This window comes from Panthera pardus, unplaced genomic scaffold (assembly GCF_024362965.1).
Source record: "Panthera pardus isolate Hobbes unplaced genomic scaffold, ASM2436296v1 HiC_scaffold_21, whole genome shotgun sequence".
Taxonomy (NCBI): Eukaryota; Metazoa; Chordata; class Mammalia; order Carnivora; family Felidae; genus Panthera; species Panthera pardus.
This window is the reverse complement of record NW_026526777.1, coordinates 32,771,007-32,795,684: the sequence shown is the minus strand read 5'-3', so window position 1 is coordinate 32,795,684 and position 24,678 is coordinate 32,771,007. Positions and strand designations below refer to the sequence as shown.

At 37.7% G+C, this 24,678-nt stretch overlaps 1 protein-coding gene across 3 annotated transcripts in view; it reads left to right on the top strand.

Moving 5' to 3' along the window:
- Positions 1-302: 302 nt before the first annotated feature.
- The window catches only part of CRB1 (crumbs cell polarity complex component 1), a 208,812-nt gene continuing 184,436 nt past the window's right edge, over positions 303-24,678 (top strand). For 2 of the 3 annotated variants that reach the window (XM_019430494.2, XM_019430507.2), the window contains exon 1: positions 303-532. In XM_019430494.2, the coding sequence (XP_019286039.2) occupies positions 463-532 (70 nt within the window). In that variant the 5' untranslated portion in view covers positions 303-462. The remainder of the gene's footprint in view (positions 533-24,678) is intronic. The other variant, XM_019430500.2, reaches the window with a different exon arrangement.

The window sequence follows — 24,678 nt, the reverse complement described above, 5'->3', positions numbered from 1 at the left end:
GTGAGAAAAGCAAGCCGCGTGATGATATACACAGTATGATATCATTATTTAAAAAGAAAGAAAATGAGAAGAAAAATAATTTTTACATGTGTCTGTCATCTATCATCTGAATATCTATCAAACTATACTCTAGAATGGTCTAAAGCAATCTTCCAAAACAAAAACAATGGAAGAAAACCATGAGAAAAGACCTGAGGGGTAGATGAATCCAGTCCAGCATGAAAAAACTCTGCACCAGGTTTGAAATCTCACCCCATCCTCCAGTGTAAGATGCTTAGAAGCACAACAGCTTTTTGAATTGAAGTCCCTGTGTTTCCCGGGAAGTAGCTATAAGAGAGGCAGAGGCAGGGATGGCATCAGGAGACTCTGGGGCCCCCGCTCCTTTCTGAGTCAAACAGGGGTCACCAGCGGACTCGGACAGATCACCAGCAACACATCAGAGCATGCCCTCTGAATAAGACCATGGCACTTGAGAAAATTAACTACCTGCTCATCTTCTACCTCAGTTTCTCACTGCTCACCTACATAAAAAGTAAGACTTTTCCATTTATCAAACTTTTGGCACTTTTCCTGACTCTTAAATATCTCTAGCAAATAGTTGTTAATGTTGCATGTTCTACAGAATACAACACTTAAAAAAGAAGCACAAAGAATTTGACGTAAGCAGGTGTCCTGTGTTAAATGAGTCATTGGCACCAGTCAGTGTGAGTAATATCCTGATTCTATGATTTCTAATAACTAGATACAGAAAATGTTCTTTTTTAACCCTTTGAGTTAACCCTTTGAGTGGTGGCAAGCAGGGGGCTGAAATGGCTTTACAGCAAAGAAGATATTTTGTTACGGTTAGACTTTTTACAAAATAGATTTGGCACTTTATGATTGATATACTTTAAAACGAAGTTCATCATAAGCTATATTGCAGTTAATTCCCGATACTCTGTATTTATGTTCACTTTCAAAGAACTTTGTATTGACACATTTGCTCTCCTAATCAAGGGGATCATCTCAATTTTTCCCAAAGGATAATGGTTCAAAGCATCTCTTGCCAAGAGAAATGGGCTTCCTTTCTATTGTGTGTGCTTCTGTTCTATAAATGAAGATATTATATTCCACAGACATTCCCCAAATAAAAACAGAAGTAATGTTTCTGGGGTAATCTTGTCAGATGTATCACAGTATGGCAAATCAAAGGAGACTGAATGGCCTCAGCTGTGTGTTTATAGAGGACAGTAGCTACTGAATACATTTCAAATGAAGACAGGCAGAGTGTGTGCTTGTCAAAAGGGCTGTGTGATTTGTGTCTGTTGAATCTGAATATCAATAAGGCAAAGCATAGAGCAGCTGCCACTGAACAAAACGACTTGGCATTAATGCCCAGCGTTGTGTAATCTGGGTCACCTTCCGTAGCTGCGCCCGTGAGATTGTTACTTACACTGTTTCCATCTGAGCATATATGAGAGGTTGGGTGAAAGTAGGAGTAGATTCTATAGGTAGGTAGCTGAGGGTAATTACAGAAAATCCAAGTCAAACTTTAATAAATAAACAGTAAAATTTACCTGATTGCAATACACAGCACGCACGTGAGCGCGCGCACACACACACACACACACACACACGGATTGTTTTTGTTTTTGTTTTTTTGGCAATGTATTTGTTGAAAAGAGTTGTTATTTAAATAGTTATTCATCCTTCTTGAGACTTCAAATGGGCTCCATACAATAGCAAGTGAGGAAGAGAAATGGTGTGGTGAGATGTACAGGTGGGAGAAGAAAGGGAGCAAAAGAAATAAGACATAAAATGCAAGGTGAAGTGAGTTTACAGTACATTTTATAGCATCTCTTGGTACTCTTGAAAATATTTCAGCCAAATGAACAAAACACTACCTTCTATTAGAAGTGTCTAATGTGCTGGCATTTTATATGTGCTATATTCCATTTATTTCTTACAACTATACAAACAGATACTATTATAATCATCCACATTTTATAGAATAAGAGAGCGAGCCTCAGATGGCTATAGCAGTATATCTCAGCCTTTGGTGCACATCAGAGAGCTGAAATGTTTGTTGAAGATGCAGTCTCGAGAACAGCCCCAGACATTTAGTATGTCTGGGTGGATCCTAGGAGCCTGTAATTGATCAAGCTCCCTATTTCAAATCCAGGTGTTCACCAGTTCTGCACGACCCAATAAATCTTTCTTGAAAACTTTACTGAGAACATCATGATGCTAGGAATCCTTAAAATTGTAAAAATATAAACATCTCTCTCTCCTCAAAGGGTTCTTTAGGAGAGAAGGTAAGCAATATAAGCCTTCCAAGAATTATTCCCATTTAATATACTTAACGTAGCTATCAAGTAGAATTTGTCATTGATTCCTTTTCATAGCTGAAGCACCTGAGGCACATTCAAGTTTATTTACTTGCCCAAGGCGAGTGCTAGTGAATGGCGAACATTGAACTAGAATCCAATGGTCTGGCTCTGCCTTCTGTGCTCTTAGCTTAAATTTAGGGATTCCCTTGAAAGGATAATGTGAAAGAGGCTTAACACCCACAACATAATAAGCACACAGAAAATCGTAGTTATTAGGTTCATATTTGTTGAATGAATCAATGATTCCTCCTTTTGAGTTTTGAAATATATTCTCTTGAGTTTGAGAGAAAAGTCACCTTTGGCTCCAAACTATATATATATGTGTGTATATATATATATATATATATATATATATACACACACACACATATATTAAATTATATTATATTATATTATATTATATTATATTATATATAATATTATATATCATATATATTTATATATAATATAATATGTTATATTATATATGTATATTTTATAAAAGTGGTACCTTGCTTGCCTACCAGGGGCATGCCATTTATATTGTTTGTCCAGTGTCCAATGCTCTTTATCTCCTTCTGGAGGAGCAAGTGGGACATGAAGAGTATTAGTGCAGAGTTCCAGAAGTGACATTCACCTCCTTTTCCTGAGCATGTAGATATTCCCCTATACATGGAGTTGCAATGAATTTCCTATTATTTTCCCGGTTGTTTTCTTATATGTTCCACAATTTGCAAAACTGGTTCTCATGTATGGAATCAACTGAACCATAATAATTTACAAAGAGCTATTATTTTTTGCTTCTGATGTGTCAAGAGAGAATTTTATTGGAGGGAGACTTTTCTATAGTCCATTATTGGGGGTTGCTTTAAATAATGAGAGCACCTTGTAATAATTCTCTGTGCAACCTTGATATATGAATCTGTTATGAAGGGCTTTAAAGAAACTACAATGAAGAAACTATGAATCAGAAAAGTCACTTATAGCAATATTTCACTAATCTTTTATATATTTTGAGGCAAATTGGATATTTCCTATGCAAATGCCACATTTAGATTAATTTAAAAGTAATTGTTTTAACCCAACTTCAAAGCGCGGTCAAGAATGTAAATAAAATGTGGTTTGACAGAACTATTATTAAAGCTATTTAAATAGCTTCAATGACTTTGGGGGTGCTATCCAGTCTTCTAGAACCCCTCAGCAATTATTAAGTAACTGAATTTGAATAGAGTTATTTTAATGTTTATTTATTTTTGAAGGAGAGAAAGACAGAGCGTGAGTGGGGAGGAGCAGAGAGAGAAGGAGACAGAATCCAAAACTGAGCTGTCAGCACAGAGCCCGTCGCAGGGCTTGAACTCATGAACTGCAAGATCAGACATGAGCTGCAGCTAGACGCTTAACTGACTAAGCCACCCAGGCACCTCTGAATAGAGTTATTTTAAAGAATATTTTCCTTTCAATCTATCTCAAGTATAAAGAACAAATAGAATCTATAAAGATATGGTCTGATTTATCCAATCTTAATGTCATTATCATGAAATACTTGAGGTCAGAGGTTGGTATTATTCATTAGGGAGTAATTGCCTACTCTTCTTTAAATTCTGCATGTGTAGAGACATTTAAAAGTTTGGTATTCACTGTGCTAGTTAACAGCTTTGCAACAACATGTTATAAATTGCCTACATAATTATTAGAGAAAAAGATATATCTTCTTCTTCATAAACTTATTATCTTGTCAGCTTATAATAAAATAGTCAATACTTCATGAAGATTACTCACTGTTCCCTAAATAATACAGCAGAATTAATTTTAGCTTCTAGGGGAATCATATTTTTGGGGAGAATTGCATTCTTTTTTCATTTTTGGTGATTTTCAAAAATTATTAATGGTATTACAATATCATATTTTGAAATTCAAGTGGACAAGAAAAATCAGTTCTTAGTCCTCCTTTATTTTTTTAAAATGTGTATTTATTTTTGAGAGAGAGAGAGAGACAGAGTGTGAGTGGGGGAGGTGCAGAGGGAGAGGGAGACACAGAACTTGAAGCAGGCTCCAGGCCCTGAGCTGTCAGCACAGAGCCCGATCCGGGGCTCGAATTCATGGGCTCAGGAACCGGGAGATCATGACCTGAGCTGAAGTCGGCACCCAACCAACTGAGCCACCCGGGTGCCCCAGTTCTTAGGTCTCCTTTAAATTTCACTGCTAATTTATAGGAAATCCAAGAAGCCCAGTTTTCTCCTTTTAGAAAATGAAATTAAGAGTGTAACTCTTCCCCATTCACACCATCTTTGCTCATACTCGCTTAAGCTTTGTGATCTGTACTTACATTGAACTTTGTATTTGTCTTGTATGGTATCAAAGTTTGGAATTATCATTTTTGTGTTGATTTATTTCTTTTTTAGTTATGAGATTGTGATACATGACTCTAGGAATCATGGGTGTTTTGCAAACTATCTATCCTAAATCAGTGGGAGGCAACTGAGTCAACTCAGGGTAGTCACTCATGGAATAGTCATTAAATAAGTAAGTTAATGATGGAATTTTTATAACATTTGCTATAAGAGTTGAATAGCTTCCGTTTTCGTGACACTTTTGCCTGGTTTTTAAAATTCTTACGTTGTTTAACTTTTTTATAATAGACTTTATTATTTTTTTGATTCCATTATTTTAGGATAATTTTAAGTTCACAGAAATATTGAAGGGATGATACAGAGGGGTCCCCTGTATCCCACACCTAGTTTCCCAAACTCTCCTTAATTTCTTATCTCTGTATGGTTGATTTGCAGCAATTGATAAACCAGTATTCATATTATTAACTAAAGTCCATGGTTGATTCAGATTTCCTTAGATTTTATCTGATATCTTTTGTTTTTATTCTGGTATCCCATCCAAAATACTAGTTTCATTTAGTTGTCCTGTATCCTTAGGTTCCTCCAGGCAGCGGCAGTTCCTTGGGCCTTACTTATTTCTGATGACCTTGACAATTCTTAAGGCATTAGGTATTTTATAGGATCCTCCAGTATTGGAATTTACTTGATGTTTTTCTCATGGTAAGACTGGAATTATTGGTCATTGAGAGGAAGACCACAGAGTTAAAGCATCATTCTCATTACATCATATCAAGGATATGTACAATCAACATGATTTCTGACTGTCGATATTGACCTTCATCACCTGGGAGGTGGTATTTGTCCGTACTCTTAGGAAGGACATCACTATGCAGAGCCCACACCTAATGAGTGGGGAATTCTGCTCCCCATCTTGGAGGGCAGAATATCTACATAAATTATTTGGGATTCCTTTGCGTGGGAGATTTGATTCTTTTTCTCCATTTATTTATCCAAACATTTATTCAAATATTTATTTTTAAATTTATTTATTTTGAGAGAGAGAGCAGGGGATAGGCAGAGAAAGAAGGAAAGAGAGAGAATCCCAAGCAGGTTCTATGCCACCACCAGTGTGAATTCCAACACGGGACTTGAACTCACAAACCGTGAGATCACGACCTGAGCTGAAACCAAAAGTCGGACACTCAACTGACTGAGCCACCCAGGTGCCCCTCAAAGATTTATTGATATCAGCATGGACCCATGCTTATTAACTACATATTCTGGGCTATAATCTGATACTACTTTGTTATTGAAATGTCCCAGCTTTGTCCACTCAGAGTTCTTTCCGTCGGTTCTTGTCCTCTTTTAACTTAACCTCTGTCGATATGCTTTTTGAAAACTACCTTACTTTTCTGGCTTTACAGGATGTTTCAGACTTATCTTATATATTTCCTGTGGCAGCCCTAGCCTAAGCCCTTATTCCAACAGGCCCTGGTTCCTTTGTACTAGAGAATGACAATACAAACCAAGACCTAAATGTAAGGTATGCTTGTTGTCACTGGGGTATCATTTGTTTAGACCACCTTAGCTGACAGAGCATAGAAGTAACTGTGTATATATTAACACATGTGTACAGATGTATACACATATATACACATTTGCGTATATATTTATATACAATTTATTTATAAATATACTTTTATGTACATTGGTACATAAGTTAGATATGAGTTAATACTAATGCCGCTAACTTTATTATCACATGGATTATTCTAGCTTCCTCACCTTGCTTATCTGTAAATTCCCACTCTAACAGTGAGAAATTTGGTTTCTACCATCTGCCATCCATTTACTTATTTAAATTCAGGAAATACAGTTTAAGAAGTATATAAAGTATATGGCAGCATCAGATTCTTAGCCCACAATCCTGTAGAAATAACTATCAATTTGAGCACAGTACTTATGTACATTTCCTTTTGTCTTTAATCTTAACACTCTACTTGTTTCCAATGCTACTTACGTCAGCGCCCTTTCCCTCACCTCCTTCTGTGTGATTGTTTCATACATTTGTAGTATAGCTAGATTGTTGTGTCACACTCTACATTCCTTCCTGGAATCCCCTGACCTTCCAAATGATTTCTAAAATTTGCATGCAGTAAGGTTCTCCCATTGTGCTCTTAAGTTCTGTAGGTTTTGACAATTCATTACAGTGTTATATGAATAGTTTTACTACTCTAAAACTCCCCGTGCTTTACTTTTTTTGACCCTTCCTTCCTGCCCCAACCCCCAGGCAACTACTGATTATTTTATCGTCTGTAGTTTTGTCTTTTACAGGATGCCATATAACTGGAATCATAAAATCAGACTAGCTTCTTTCAAGTTGCAATATTCAGTTAAGGCCCTGCATGTCTTTTTGTGACTCGACTCATTTCTTTTTTTTTTTTTTTTTATCATTGTATAGATGTACCAGTTTGTTTATTCAGCCACCTAGTGAAAGTTATCTTGGGTTCTTCCAGTTTTGGGCTAGGGTATTCATTTCCTTGGGCAGCTGTAGCAAAGTACCATAACCCTGGTGGCTTAACCAACAGAAATGTATTTTCTCATGGTTTTGGAGGCCAGAAGTCTGAAATCAAGGTGTCAGCAGGGCCATGCTTCCTCCCAGACTCTTGTGTAAAATCCTTCCTTGCCTCTTCCTAGCATCTGGTGGTGGTCTTTAGTCCTTGGCATCCCTTGGTTTTACAGCTGATCACTCCAATCTCTAAGTACTTGCTGTTCTCCCTTTGTCTATATGTATCTCTTTTATTCTTCTTATAATGGCATCAGTCATATTGGATCAGGACCCATCCTAATAACATTACCTTGATTATATCTACAAAGACCTTATTTACAAATAAAGTCACAACTACAGGTCCTAGGAGTTAGGGCTTCAACATACCTTCTCAGGAGACACAATTCATCCCATAGTATCTACTATGAGTAAAACTCTGATATATGATGAACTTGCTTAATTCCACTTTTATTGGGTGAAAGTAACTTCATATATGTGAATTGAGTTATAAAAGGATTTTTAAAACATGGCAAGTGGTCAATACAGTATGGTCATATTTTGCTCTTTTTTTCATCTTTCTTGACAGTATCCCCACCTTCTACATGGTCAACTTTTTGGTTTAAATTGAGTGCTCAGAAATTTTCTCCCACAGGGGGCACCTGGATGGCTCAGTCAGTTAAGCCTCTGACCGGCTCAGGTCATGATCTCACAGTTCGAGATTTCAATCCCCGTGTCAGGCTCTGTGCTGATGGCTCAAAGCCTGGAGCCTGCTTCAGATTCTGTGTCTCCCTGTCTCTCTCTGCCCCTCCCCTGCTTGCACTCTGTCTCTCTCTCTTGCTCGCTCTCTCTCATAAACAAACAGTTTAAAAAAAAGAAAAAAAAAGAAATTTTCTCCTACATGGATTTGCCCTATGAAATTAAGTTAGAGTCTGACTAATATAGAGAGTGGCACTAGGATTGGGCATAAATGTGTTTCCATATTTTCTTGAGACAAATAGCCTAGCTCTTTTACCTAAATAAATGTTTGTTACTTTAACCTGCTTCTCTTTCAGAAACTGTATTTGTTATTTGGGGCACCAAAATATTACCATTATTGGCTTAAAACACTAGTTATACATTACTTTACTCTGCACACATTATTTGTTGTGTTTATGAACATGCCTTTCTTTATTTTCCTCTTATGTTTTTGCATAACAGTGAAATTAGAGAAGGAAAGCAACTCAGTCATCTAGCTCTAGATCCTATTGTTTTTAAGTTTATTTATTTTGAGACACAGACAGTGCAAGTGGGGGAGGGGCAGAGAGAGAGAGGGGGAGAGAGAGAATCCCAAATAGACTTCACACTGTCAGTGCAGAGCCCGACACAAGGCTCAAACCCACAAAACTGTGAGACCATTACCTGAGCCGAAACCAAGAGCCAGACGTTTCACCGACAGAGCCACCCAGGTGCCCCTAGATCCTATTTGTTGACAATGTTAATGCTTTTAAATCAATCTTCTAGAATTTCTTTCCCAATTTAATAAAATGAAGCAACTTCTCCAAAGTTTTACAGCAATGTGTTAGGTAGGTTTTCATATACTCCCTAGCTTTTCCTTTGTTCTCTATTAAATGGAAAATTCAAGCCAATGATAACAATAAAAGGGGCACAGAATGAGAAAGGACACTGTGGTAGGAATGGGCATGACTAGAACTGAATGGTTTTGGCTGGGTGCAACAGCAAGTTTACTGGTTCTAGAGGGAATTCAAGGTAAGATTAGTTGTCCCTAGCCTCAAGATGGGATAATTAATAAATATTAAAAGGTTTTTTTTTTTTTTTTATCCAATGACTTCATTTATTCAACAAATATTTTTAAGTCTACATGGCTGATACTGTTTTAGGCTCTGAGGATGTCAACAAAGAGACCAAAATCCATGCTATTGTAAAGTTTATATTTTAATGGAATAAGAGAGACGAAATAAACAAGCACAATGTGCCATTGTGAGCTAGCAGTAAGTGCTTTGGAGAAAGGCAAAGGATGAGAGACAGAGAGCAGGCAAGCCATAAGGATATGTAGGTGAATAATATTTTGGCAAAGAAACAGCCAAGTACAAAGGTCCTGAGGCAGGAATGTGCTTATAGTGTCTGAGCTATTGCAAAGTGTTCAACACCGCTGGAGTGGATTAAGCAAAATAGAGCAAAGTACCAGGAGAGGCGTCAGCAGTTTATTATCTGCGTCTGTTCTTACAGTGACCCTACACAGTAAGTTATTATTAAGCCAGTTAGGACACTGAAGGCCAAGAAAGCTTATGTGAAATATTTAAAACACAGTTATGAGGTGATAAACAAAGATTTAAACTCAGGTCTTTCAGGTTCTATTACTCATCCTAGCTCACAATAGCCACAAGGTAAACAAACGTTTAGGATTTTGCAAGTCCTCTACTAAACCACTCTAGCCGGCAATGAGTAATGGCGGAAGTAATCGCATCACAGGGATTTTGGCAAATGTTACAAGTCAGAAGCTTTTTATTTTTTTTTAAATTATTCCTAGATAACTAAGTATCCATTTCACCTTTAAAGCTTTTCCAAATTAAACATGTTTACAGTTTCAACTGCTAGCCCACTCTTGTGACTAATTTCTGCAGAGGCAGGAATTGCTCCTACGTAACCTAGGTTAATCTCACTGGAGTCTTTTTGGTACTTTACATAATTGTCCTGATAATTCCTATTGAATAATTCTTTTCTCTAAATTCAAAATTCTGTGACCCTTTAAAATAAGTCTACTTTAGGCAAATTGGTGAGAGCAGGCGGCTAATGAGGTTGCGTTTATGGTTCAGTCTCAGTACGGGTCAGTCTGCGTCACACAGAGACCAAGTCTATTCAACAAGTAATGGCCTGGTCAGCTGGCCTCAGATTTGTAGTGTTGAGCACAAGGAGAAAGAATGAAAATAGTTCTTAGCAAATCAAGTATCATTGTTGGAAAAATCAACTGTGAGTTAGCGGCAATAACTTTTTCACACAGTAAACGAATCATTGTGATTTCATCTATCTCTATAACTTTAGTTATCCTTCCTCGTAAATGTAGTTGAAGGGTAATTATTTACAGTCAGCATCAATTTTTAAATAAGGAGGGTCAGAACATTCAGATTCAGGCCCTGGTCCAACAGTCAGTTGCCTGTCCATGAATGCATCATTGAGGCCGACAGGTCTCTAATTGCTCATTTGTAAAGTGAGGGGGGGGGGTAGGTTATATAATGACCAAGTTTTCTTTGAGATCTACATTTGATGATTCCATGATTATTTTAAATGGTTGAATCTTAGAGTTTTAGAAGAGTATTTTTAGTAATCTCATCCCCTATGAGCTAGCTTTCGCTAGGTTACACTACAGTAACAAACAGACCCAACATTTCAGTGGTTTACAACAAAAAAGATTTATATTTTGTTTCCACAGTACAGTTTGATTGCAACCTCATGTGTCTTTTTCATCTGGGCACACAAGTGGAAGGGGAAATTCCTTTCCAGAAAGTGGCGTTTTCATGGCAGAGGGAAAACAGCGATGGTAGAACCATGTAAAGTCTCTCAAACCTTTAGCTTGTAGGTGGCTTACGTCACTTTGGCTCACATTTCACTGTCCAAAGCAGGTTGTGTGGCTAAGCCTGATGTCATTGGACCAGGGATGTATTATGGCAGAAAATATTTGAAGCAAATAATATAGTCTACTTCATGTTTCTCTTGTTTCCAACTTCCAGGAAGATATTTCTTTTCTTTTTTTTCAATACATATATTTTTAATTAATTTATTTATTTTGAGGGAAAGAGAGAGAGCATGTGCATGTGAGTAGGGGTGAGGTAGAGAAAGAGGAGAGAGAATCCTAAGCAAGCTCCACACTGTCAGTGCAGAGCCTGATGCTGGGTTCAAGCTCATGAACCATGAAATCATGAACGGAGCGGAAACTGAGTCAGGCACTCAACCAACTGAGCCACCCAGTGGCTACAGGAAGATATTTCTAAACAACTTTATTTAAATAACCATTGGGGATGGTTATTTAAAGTGAATGAATAATGAATCATACGATTTAAATGACATTGACAAACATTTCAACAAATATTTTTTTAAGCAATTAAATATGAGTTAGGTATTGACTATAGAAAAGACCTTTATTCTCCAAGAATATCCATACTACAGTGGAGTGGACAGAGGTATAAAGGTACACATTGTGGTCTAAGAGAATAATCACACTTTGAGATATTGTCAGATGTCTAAGCATTGATCTGGGCATTCTTTCCAGATGTACAGATAGAAAATTCAGGTCAAAAGGTCAAACTAGTCTTGTGATATAAAGAAATGTTTTCTGAAAGGGAATACAATCCAGCTTGCTCTGAAATAATTGGCCCTAATAAAATTATGGTTTGATGTTAATTTCAATTCAAATTTGGGGAATGGCACACCCGGTTTGTATGTTATAAATTCCTATGTGTCTTCATCTTGATTTATCACTAGAACCTTGAAAGGAAAAGCTGTTTCCCTCTGTACTCACTACTTTACTCACACCCAATACGTCAACCCTTCTGTCCACAAATTGTGTGTGTTTTCCCTCACCAAGTGATTCTCCAATTCTCTGTGGATACCAGCTGGGCGTCCCATAATTCAGTTCAGTTCTGATACTATGTACCTGCGATCGGTGCCAACTGCACAGGTTAAGGTCTCCGTCTCCCAAGCCCACCCACCCCCACCACCCCCACTTCACACACCAATTGCAAGTCCAGTTGTCACTTGTGCTTCTGACAGACTGGCTGTGAATCAGAAGTTCCCACGTCTACTTTCTCAGGTTTGGTAATTTGCTAGAGTGGCTTACGGAACTCAGGGAAAAAAACCCAAAAACAAAACAGTTTACTTACCAGATTCTGATTTACTCTACAAGGATACGACTCTGGCACAGATGGAAGAGAGGCCTAGGGCAAGACATGGAAGGTGGAAAAGGATGCAGAGGTTTTGTGCCCTCTCCAGGAACCTCCACGTGTTTAGTAACCCGGAAGCTCTCCAAACTCCTCCAGTTAGGGTTTTTTATTGAGGCTTCATTGTATAGTCAGGACAATTAAATCATTGACCATTGCTGATTAAATCAACCTCCAGTTCTTTTCCCTTCCCCAGGGATCAGGTGATGGGGCTGAAAGTTCCAACCACCTAATTACACAGTTGGTTCCCCAGGCAACCAGCCCCCATCCTGTGGTTATCTAGGGGTTTTCCAAAAATCACCTACTTAACAACCACTGGTGTGTTTAGAGGGCTTACTATGATTTAACAAGCCACTCCTTTCAACTTTATTGCTTTGAAACGATTTCAGGAACCAAGGACAAAAGCCCAAATATTGTAAAAACAATGCTCCGATGCCTCTTGGGAAATTACAAGAGTTTTAGGAGCTATGTGCCGGGAACTATGGACGAAGGCATATCACAAAATCACACATCTCTACCAGAGGTTGGGTAGCAAAAGAGAAGAGAAATAAAAATGCAAGGCTTTACATTTTAGGTATCAATGCCTAAAAACTGCAACAAACACACTATTATAAGAAGTGTTGTTAAAACAAGAACTGAGACAAATAAAAATTTTATTTTAGGAAAATCCATTTGAATCAGGCCGTGCCAAATGGGAAACAGGAGCATTTCCCTGACAAGAGCTAGGGGAAGGACTTTTATAGACAGCAGGTGGAAGCAAAGTAAGGAAATTGTTTGATTGGCTAATACTTTAAGCTGTTGCCTTTATTTGGGAAAACCCAGTTGACTGTGATTGGTGGTCCTCAGGTTTTGATTTCTCTCTCTTTTTTTTAAGGTTTATTTATTTTTAAGAGAGAAAGAGAGAGAGAGAGAACATGGTGGAACAGTCAGAGAAAGAGGGAGACAGAGAATCCAAAGCAGGCTCCATGCTGACAGCAGAGAGCAGGATGTGGGGCTTGAACTCATGAACTGCGAGATCATGACCTAAGCTGAAATCGGTGCTTAAGCGACTGAGCCACCCAGGTTTTGATTTCTTAACTTTAAGGCGTTACAGATGTAGGTTTTGGTTTGCTTATGGAGGCTTGCTAAGGCATTGGGCTACCTCAGCAGGGGCCTTCATGTTTAATACTTTATGGATGAAAAGCCTTAAGAGAAGCTGCTGCACACTCTCAACAATAGCCAAATTATGGAAAGAGCCTAAATGTCCATCAACTGATGAATGGATAAAGAAATTGTGGTTTATATACACAATGGAATACTACGTGGCAATGAGAAAGAATGAAATATGGCCTTTTGTAGCAACATGGATGGAACTGGAGAGTGTGATGCTAAGTGAAATAAGCCATACAGAGAAAGACAGATACCATATGGTTTCACTCTTATGTGGATCCTGAGAAACTTAACAGAAACCCATGGAGGAGGGGAAGGAAAAAAAAAAAAAAAGAGGTTAGAGTGGGAGAGAGCCAAAGCATAAGAGACTTAAAAACTGAGAACAAACTGAGGGTTGATGGGGGGTGGGAGGGAGGGGAGGGTGGGGGATGGGTATTGAGGAGGGCACCTTTTGGGATGAGCACTGGGTGTTGTATGGAAACCAATTTGACAATAAATTTCATATATTGGAAAATAAATAAATAAATAAATAAAGAGAAGCTGCTGCAATCTGCCTATTACATTACGGACTATATCTCTACATTTTCTCCTAAGATAATTGTAAAATAATTAAAGAATTATTTTCCCTGTTTGTTAACCTAAATAATTGTAGGAATAAGTAGAAATTTTCTTCTCCTAACTAGCCTCATTATATCTAATTTATTTTGTCTTCTGGCTCCCTTTATGCAACCCTCTATGGAGCACTGAAACCAGGGCATATATACGCTATTTAATTTTCTGCTCAGCTGCAGGAGCCAGCTAACTAGCTGCTGGGACCACTTGAGGTGTTGAACTAAGCCCTCCAACTAAGGCAAGTTTGCATGAACTTGCTGTTTCTCTAGGCTTGGAAGAAAAAAAAAAAGAGATGCAAACGTGTCCGTATTGAGGGACTCAGTGTCAAAAGCAGAAGGAACCCATTAAGTTCTACCCATTTATTGTCCTATTGCTTGTGTTTGGATCGAATAAATCTCTAGAATCTTACTTATTTTTAAATCACGGGATTCTATGAATCCTACTTTCCTTGGATGTCAGGTACAACTAAACTTAGTTACCGGTCTTTGTCAGGCCTTACACTGAGTAGTTTACACAGTTTATCTCATTTAATACTTGCAAAAAAGCTTGCAAAAAAGACAATTATTCCATTTTGCATAGAAATCTAAGGCTTAGAGAGGAAAAGTAAAGCCATTCACTGAATAGCTCACTCAAACATCTATTTTGTTTGTTTGTTTGTTTAATGTACTTTTCAATATACCACATCACACAGTCAGAATTTGGAAATACTGATTCCAGTATTCATGAGACCTTTTCAACATTGGGCAATTTAAAAATTTTGGTCCCCCCAGAATTACATAGCTTTTATATAGATATAGCATGAGAGCTCTGCATCCAGACTTTTGGCTTTGTGAAGGAAAACATTAATGCAAATATGGGTTCAAGCCCCACATCGGGCTCTGTGCTGACAGCCCAGAGCCTGGAGCTTGCTTCAGATTCTGTCTCTCTCTCTCTCTCTCTCTCTCTCTCTCTGTCTCTGCCCCTCCCCTGCTGACACTCTGTCTCTCTCTCTCTCTCTCAAATAAATAAACATTAAAATTTTTTTAAAAAGGTATTAAATAAAAATTATATATCATGTATCCATTGATGTAAAATGTTGGGGTCTGGGAATGAATGGTCAAGAAAGAATTATTGAGACGTCTTTGATGCAAAAAAAGCGGTTTTATTAAAGCATGGGGACAGAACCCATGGACAGAAAGAGCTGCACTGGGTTTGTGAGGAGCGATTGATTACATACTTTCAAGTTGGGAGGGGGTTAGGAATAGTGCAAGTCTCTAAGGAATTTGGAAGCAAGGTTCCAGGACCTTGAAGGGACATTTTCTGCTGTCTCATAAAACTTTAGTCATGAGACCCTTCAGATGTGTATCAGAGGGCCATGTGTTTAGAGGATGATTGCTAACATATATCTTGGGGGATAGAGATAAAGGAAGTTTCCAAAGGGATTTTTATATGTTAAAGAAGACTCACAGGATCCTGGAGGTCGAGCTAATGTCAAGCTAAGGTTGTCTTTTGCCTTTAGCAAAATATTAACAATGAGGAAGTTGAGTTCCTGAAGGAAGGTCATCCTGCCTATCTCAAGGACTTGTCAATAGGCTGTAAGTTGTAAGGAAATTCAATGTTTTTTCTACATTTCTTTTGCCTTTGTTCTCCACATCATTCATCACCAGAGCATGTGCTACAAGTATAATTTCAAATATCAACATATTGTATATCTTCAAAGGGAATTTGTTGTGAGATGATGATAGAATTTCAAGGAACCATAAACTTGAGGAATAAACTGGCTTTACAAAATCCAAATATCATACTGACCATGTATGCTATCAGGCCCATTTCTCTAAGGCATTTTTTTAAGTATAACTTATTGTCAAATTGGCTTGCATACAACACCCATCAATGCCTTTCACCCATTTTCCTCTCTCCCCCACCCTCCCATCCACCCTCAGTTTGTTCTCTGTATTTAAGAGTCTCTTATGGTTTGCTTCCCTCCCTCTCTGTTTGTAACTATTTTTTCCCCTTCCCTTCCCCATGGTCTGTTAAATTTCTCAAGTTCCACATATGAGTGAAAACATATGATATCTGTCCTTCTCTGACTAACTTATTTCACTCAGTATAATACCTTCCAGTTCCATCCATGTTGCTGCAAATGGCATGATTTCCTTCTTTCTCATTGTCTCTAAGGCATTTTTATTTACTCTAATAGGTAATCTAAAATGTAATCATTTTTTACTCTAAAATTGGAATTGCTTACAGTACAGGTTATCACAAAGATACATCTCATTAATTCTTAGGGTCAATTATAATCCCTACCATCAACATAGCTGTTTATTTTTTTAAATGAAGAGTAGCGTTCTTATTCTTTTTCTTGCAAATATTTTAATGAAGTTTTTATTTAACTCTATTTGATTTTGCTATTTTATGGCACATATTAGTCATGTGTTGTTTTTTTTTTAATTTTTTTTTCAACGTTTTTTATTTATTTTTGGGACAGAGAGAGACAGAGCATGAATGGGGGAGGGGCAGAGAGAGAGGGAGACACAGAATCGGAAACAGGCTCCAGGCTCCGAGCCATCAGCCCAGAGCCTGACGCGGGGCTCGAACTCACAGACTGCGAGATCGTGACCTGGCTGAAGTCGGACGCTTAACCGACTGCGCCACCCAGGCGCCCCAGTCATGTTTTGCAAACTATATCAATCAGTGAGGTTTTGTGTACGGTAATGTTTTATACAATGTGTAAAATAAACACATGGGGGTGATTTAAGTGGTGGGTTTTTTATGGGTTCCAAGTCCAAATGTTATGATTCAGTTATTCCCGGGTCCCCCCCAGGAATAGCTAATTCATAGTTTAACAAAACAGGAGTTGGAAGATTATTGCTTCTCAAAGTATGGCAAAGAGTGGTATGAGGGAAGAAGTGAGGAGAGTAGGGGAGTGACGGGTAAGAAAAAGCAAGAAGCCACCAAGGCACAGTGCATTTGGGACCCATTAACAGAAAAATGCACCAGTGGGGAATTGATGTGAGATGAGGGGGTATGGGTGGGGTCCATGTAAGAAAAGGCTTTAAATGTGATCATGAAAAGTCATCCTCTTGTTAGAGTTGTCCAGGTGTTTTCCCATCATGGCCCACAGAGAAAGGATAATACATGACTGCCACACTTGCTCACATTGTCAGGATGGTTGACAACCAAAGATGACCATGTGATGCCTCCTGCAGCCCTGGAAGTCCTATAACCTACTCTCTGCACACATACTGGGGAGTGCCACTGAAGATGATGGGAAGACACTGAAGGACTTTAAAAAGGAGCACTGAATGTTCAGCCTTGGCCACAACGAGGATGTACTAAGTAGGGGCAAGGCTGTAGGTAGAAAGACTTCGTATAAAGTGATGGGGACCTGAAACATTGTGGCCAGAGTAAACAGGAAGAAACAGGGGTGGACATAGAATATTTAGGGGAAAATCAGATTAGCATTTGATAAGAAATGAGTGAGAGGGAAAGGGTGTATAGTGGATGATGATTTCTAGGCTTCTAAATCTTACATGGTATGACATCATCTCAAATGGTAAATGCAGTAAAGGATGCAGGATGAATACTTAGAAATTGAAATTTTGATTTTGAAATATAAGGGGGACATTCAGGTGAAGATGTCCATGAGGCAGTTGGAGATACCCTTCCAAAGTTCAAGGGAAACACCCAATTAGGAGAGGAAGAGTTGAGTTCTCACTTGCTAATAACTATCACTGAGCCCATACTATGGACTATTTACTGTGGACTACTTACTATTTACTATGATAGGAACAGGAAACAGAAAAAGTCTAGAGAGAAAGTCTATAAAAAATTTTTACCTTATGGATCAAAGCCTTAAATATGAATGTACATACCTAATGACTCAGTAACTCTACTAGGAAAATAATAACTGAAAACGAGGGCAAGGATTAACATGCCAAAGTAGCCATAAATAACATTTGTATATACTGAGAAATTAGAAATAGCCTTAACGAAATCAATAAAAAATACGGGTACATTTGTACTTCAGCATTTGTCCTAATTGTACTAATGAAATCAATCAAACACATGGATACATTTGTACTTCAGCATTTGTACTAAGAAAATATTTGAAACATAAATAGTTTTGCTTTACGCTCCAGTATCTAGGGTCACTTTCAAAGATAGAAACACAATCCAGTAACCAAAATTAAAGCAATTTAAATATTTTGTGGTGCCTCTTAAGAAACACATAGAAATACAGAATATAATGCATAGAAAAACCTTCAAAAAACCTCTTTCTCCATGTTTATGTTCTCACCATCTCTCCCCACTTCCCCAGGTCCAATCTCTCAGCCTTCCCAAATATCCTTCCTCCTAAAAGCCTCATAGTTTCCTCCCTTTTCTTCCTCTTTGAAAAAAATCTCAATAAAAGTCTCCTGTCTTGGATTCTCAAATCTCATTTCTCTCTTTCCCCATTATATTAATTTTGCATCAGGAAAAACCCAGGAATAAAGCTGGAATGGATAAAACGAGTCACAGAGGTTGGGGGAGGAGTAGGAGAGATGAGCAAATAAAACCAAATTTACTCTAGATGGCAAGGAAAGGGGGAAAGGATGTCAACAACTTATTCAAAAGGTAACTTTTGGGGTGCCTGTGTGGCTCAGTCGGTTACGTGTCTGACTCTTGATTTTGGCTCAGGTCACAATCTTGAGGTCCTGAAGACCTGGCAATGGGCTCACACTGGGCATAGAGTCTGCTTGGGACTCTTTGTCTCCCTTCTTCTCCACCCCTCTCTGGTTTGCACGTGCACACGCGTGCACACACACTCTCTCTCTTTCTCAAAAAAAGTTAAATTTTGTCTCCCCCAAAATATAAGTGAAAAAAAAAAAACATACAGAATGTCAAATTGTATGTCAGGTATAACATATATGTGATGTAGGAAAAAAAGTAGGCAAAAATCTTTAATAATCATAAAATAGAATATTATTGATACTAAATTTTATTTAAAAATAATATAGGTGATTCTAACAAATTTTAAGTCACAGAGCTCCTGCTAAGAGAAGGAGCTATTTATTGACAAAAATATTAAGTAAATATTTTCTGTTTCTAAGATGCTGAAAATATATGCTTCTTAGAGAGAAATCAGTTTTGAAAATATGTAAGAAATGAGAAATAGTTCATTTCAATTGTAAGCTATATGACCCTGACCCATTTCACTCAAACTCTGTATTTTCTCATCTGCAAAATGGAAATGGTGAATATTTCTAACTTCTTTGGAGTATTGTGAGGATTAAATAAAATAATGTATGTGTGACATCCTCTCTGCTTTACCAAAAATTGTGGTCTTAATTTCAGATCGACAGTGAAACTCAGGATTCACAGTAGGCTTCATCAAGCGCGAAGGTTGGTTATCTTTAAGAAAGTTTACAGGTCAAGCATCATGGCACAAATAACAACAACATAGCAGTGGTCTCATGATCCCTAAGTACAGCTTTGGATGTCCCAATCATTCTGCACACTGGGTGTGTGTAGTCACGAGGAACAAAGTTGACTGGATACAAACAACTTCAGCTTAGGGAAGTTGCTGAGGTCCCTTCAGCTTTTATATCAAGCCATATGAACATAACTGTTTAGTCTAATCTCCTCAGGTCTATGTGACTAACCCCCACTTTCCAGGGCAGCTCCATTTCATTAGTTTCCAATCACTCATTAAACAAACTTGACAATGAGTTTCGTGCTTAGTCCAGTACACAGGCCTTTCATTTATCTTGTATCTGACAGGGGTAATTTATAACTATTCCTGAGTTGCTGCTGCAAGACTAAGGTCACATCTTCAGGCATGCCTGACTCTAGAGAAAAGATGAAAGAAACAGGAGTTAACCCTTCTTTTCCAGTATGTAAAAGGCTGAGACACATAGTAAACAAATAAAAATCTTACAATCGTTGCACTTGTCTTTTAAAAGCTGAGAGATCAAGTGTTCATTATAATACTATAATTGTTTTAGAAAGAGAACAAGGGGATCTGCTGCTTGGTTGGAATCTTTTCCTCATTGACAACTTTTTGAAATGATCATTGCTAAAATCAGTGGTTCTCACTATGTCTCCGTCTCAATGCTTTCACATATAATAAAATTTAAACCTATTCTGCCCTCCAAATCATATTGTGATGCAGGTTAATGATTATCATAGGAGACTAAAAATGTCAGGGATTGAGGGATGGTGACAAATTGTGGTCTGGAGAGCTGGTTATTGAAATAGGTTGGAGATGAAGGCTATTGAAGTGTGAGGTAGTCATTAAACTGTGAAGGATTGTTCCTATCCACACTGAAGTCCCCCTGGAGTAGGAAGTTACTAGATGGTAGTTGGGATAATTGTTTGGAGGGAGTGAAAAGGCAAAGCTCCTTGTCCCCCAAGGGCATGGCTTCTAAGGAGATTGTGCAAGAAAATGATAGCTAAATTACTTTTAATAATAAATGACCATGAATTTGGGGGGTCAGAGAGTAAATAAAGAGACCGTGGGAAATAAGAGGGTGAGGGAAGAGATAGGTCAACTTGGCAAAAAGTTGATACCTCCAGAGAAAATCACCAGTGAAACATTCCTCGCTGAGGGATGTACAAAGGACTAGACAAAAATGTCAAATCCTCAACTTTAACTCATCTGTATTACCGTATTTTAAAGTCTCTCTGTTTCTCCAAAACTTCTGTGAGATTTTATTACTTTAATAGCCTTGGGGAGTGGAATGGTGAATAATGGTGAACTTGAGCTCTATGTAGATATAGTGTGACTCAAGTTTGCCTCTCTGCTGAGGCCAATGTGATGGGCTCAGGAGATTTCTGAGAGATCACAGTCCAGAAGTTGAGGTGGTGACTGACTGCAAAATGAGAAGTAGCCCTTGGTGTGGTGAAACATTCTGTGCGGAGGTGGAGCACAGGTGCGTGACTCAGGAGACAAAGCTCCTCCCGTTTTCTTTCTTTCTTTTTTTTTAAGTTTACTTATTTATTTTGAGAGAGAGAGAGTGTGTGCATGCATGGGAGGGGCAGAGAGAGAGAGAAGAGAGAGACAGAGAGAGGATCCCAAGCAGGATCCACACAGTCAGTACAGAGCTAGATGTGGGGCTCAAACCCAGGAACTGTGAGATCATCACCTGAGCCGAAACCAAGAATCAGATGCTTAACTGACTGAGCCACCCAGGCACCCCAAAGTTCCTCCTATGCCAGGGGAGAGACACATGCCGATTAAGTAATGAGAAGAATCATCTAGATAGAACTGAAACTTTTTCAATAAATTATCATTTTTCTTACCAATTTAGTTTTGCTTATTTTCTGAATTAGAGGAGAATATTACACACACACACACACACACACACACACACACACACACACACATGTTTTCTTGGGTCTATGTGTACTTCTTGGACTTCTTAGCCAGCACTGTAAAGTCATTGTTTGTTACAATTAATCTTCAGTGTTATCACAGGTTATTTGTGCCTGAAGACCACTGGATATCTTGGATGACCTCCTAATGCACCATCCAGCTTTAAGAAGAAATCACTTGGGGCACCTGGATGGCTCAGTAGGTTAAGCCTCCGATTTCGGCTCAGATCATGATCTCACAGTTTGTGAGTTCGAGTCTTGCTTTGGGGTCTGGTCTGACAGCTCAGACCTGGAACCTGCTTTGGATTCTGTGTCTCCCTCTCTCTCTGCCCCTCCTCTGCTTGCGTTCTGTCTCTCTCATTCTCAAAAATAAATAAAAACATTAAAAAAATTAAAAAAAGAGATTACTGACACAGTTCTCATTTTTTGCATTGTAATTTTATAAACACATTGTTTGTATCTGTAATTTCAAGCAAAGTCATATGGTCAACAGGAATAATTAAAATTTGCTTTGGTTATTTAAACATTTGGATCATTTTGTTTCTGGTTCAAGGGTAAAGGAACACTACTTTGAATTCTATTAATTGTCTTCCTCATGGATCATTGGACATTTATGAATAAAAATTCATAAATATCAGAGAATTCTCAAAGTAAACTTAGGTTGGTAGATTAGTTTATTATGTAATATTTATGTGCTTCTGGAATTCCAAAAATTCACATTGTGTTGCATTGTATTCACACATTCATAGGTCACAGGAGGGGTAAAATGAATTTCTGGAATATAGTCCAAATAAGTAGGAGTTAATTAAGAAACATAATTAAAATATAATTAAATATAAAGTAGTTCTATTTTAGAAGCAGAAAGGCAGAACTTGATAATAAAGAGACTGAATTTGATAAACCCTAAATTGGGAGGACAACATAGGTGGTTCTAGCCCTTTGAACTACTGAATACCTTCATGCTACTGTAACTAGCCTAATAAATCCAAATAGTCTACCGCAGTACCTAAAATTTTCTCCTCAGAGTTTGTTGCTTTTGTTAGTTAAGACTGTACAGAAGGTTCACTTATTAAAAGAAAATTCTACATTAATCCATCAACTCATCAACATAGATTTACTTTCAGTTCACTAATTCAGACACTTGAAGCAAGAAGACCTAAATAGATCAACTGTGGAAGAGTTTGGAAAACATTTTAAGCATGCAAAATTGGTTATAGTGGACCCTGTGATGGGGATTCTCACTGACCCTAATGCAGAATGGGTACACTGACTTCTTACCATAAGGACAGAGTATTGAAGAAAGCTGTTGGAGGTAGTAACAATGCAACATTCACTCATGCTCAGTTTACCTATGGCTTACCTGAAAAAAAAAAAGAAAAAGAAAGAAAAAGAAAAAGAAAGAATCATTCTTCTCAAGAAGGAATAAGGAATACAACTAACTAATCAAATTATCTACCTGGAATTGCCTTCCTTCTTAGCTATATAAATTTAGGTAAAAATGAAAAGCAATCCATTGCACTTAAAGGTCATATCTGAAGGACACTTCCACTTCTTGAGCAAATGGAATAACAAGGACTGGAATTACTCTCCAGTCTGAAGCATAAAAAAAAATTGACAAAATATATGAAATGATGGTTTTCAAGGTGTGGACTACTAGGTAATGAAGGACAGTTATCCCCAAGGACTGGGAAACAAACAAAGTGAGCCTTACAATTGTCTGAGTTTACTATGTTGAGAAAGTTTCCAGGTAACAGCATAGGAAGGATGCACCTGGGTTGAGCTCAGTAAATCACTGACTTGAAGGGGCAAAGTCGAATTTTGAGGAGATCCAAAGAATTCACAGTACAGAGTACTGGAGGAGATTTCTGCACAGAGACAGAATACCAGAGATCTGCAGAAGCTTCCTTTGAGTATTAAGCTGAGTGCTGATCAGCTCATACATGTGATGAAACTGCCCAAGGCCTGGGAAAGGATATGCCCTGAAATGATTAGAGATTGTAGTGGCCAGCACTCACAGAGGGCTGAGAGCAGTACCTATTTCCACTGGCCAGACTAGATAACCTCATGATTTACAAGACATTGGATAGAGTAAACAGAGGGTCTTGCTCAGTATTGGTGAATAACCAGTTCTAGACTCAGCCTACTCTTGTGTTACTTAACAAATCTTAAAAGCAAATATGAAAGAGATCAAATATTTCCAAATAACTTAGCTGCATCCCAGAACAAACTTTAAGAATATTTATAGGAATATAAAAATAACCAGCACCTAAGAATGTAAAATTCATAATCAAATGGAAAAGGCATGCAAAGAAATAGGAAAATAAGACCCACATGAGGATAAAAATCAGTCTGTCAAAAGTGATCACAAACTGACACAGAAATTAGAATTATCAGGTAAGGACATTAAAACAATTATTATAACTGTATTACAGATGTTTTAAAAAGTTAAATAGGCACATAGTTGATATAAAACAAAAGATTCAAATCAAACTTAGATTAAAACAACAATATACTAAATGAAAAGTACATTGTATAGGATTAATGAGAAATTAGACATTGAAGGAAAGATGGGCGAAATGAACACATAGCAATAGAGACTATCCAAAACTTAAACTACACAGAGAAGTGAGGATTAAAAACAAAACAAAGTAAAACAAACAAGCAAAAAAACACACCTAAAAACAGAGCAATAGTGAGATGTGGAACAACTTCAAGAGGTCTAGTATACATGCAATTGGAGTCCTTGAACAAGGGGATGTGGAGAAAAGATATTTGAAGGAATAACGGGCAAACTTCCCAAGGGGATAAAATCTACAAACCCACAAATCGAACAAAGGAAAACAAAACAGAGAACAACAACAAAAAAACAACCTTCAAAGCACCCCAAGCCTTCTCCTTTGCAAAAACAAAAACAAAAACAAAACAAAACACCAAAAACATATGTATGCCAAGCGTAAAGAAAACTACCCCAAAACACATCATAATCAAATTGCTCAAAATAAATGGTACAGAGACAATCTTAAAGGAAGCCAGAGGAAAAAAAAAGACATATGACATACAGAGGAACAATGACAAGAATGAGAGCATTTCCCCTTGGGTAAATACATAACTAGCAAGGCATCTCGTAGCAGGTTGATTATATTATACCACTTTTAATATGGAGGGGATGTGATTTATTCCAACTGAATTGGACAATTGTTCTACATTTGGATTTGTTTCTCCTACCCACCATAGTTATCAAAACAACACAATCCATACACTACTAAATGCTATAATCATATCATGTTACTCCATACAAAATTGTTTCTGTTTTTCCTTATTGCTATCCAATCTTATATTGGGACTGTTATTGATGTTTAATATTATAGTTATTTCATAGGGTATAAAATGTCAGGATAAAATTTTGACTAGATGTGGAAAGAAAT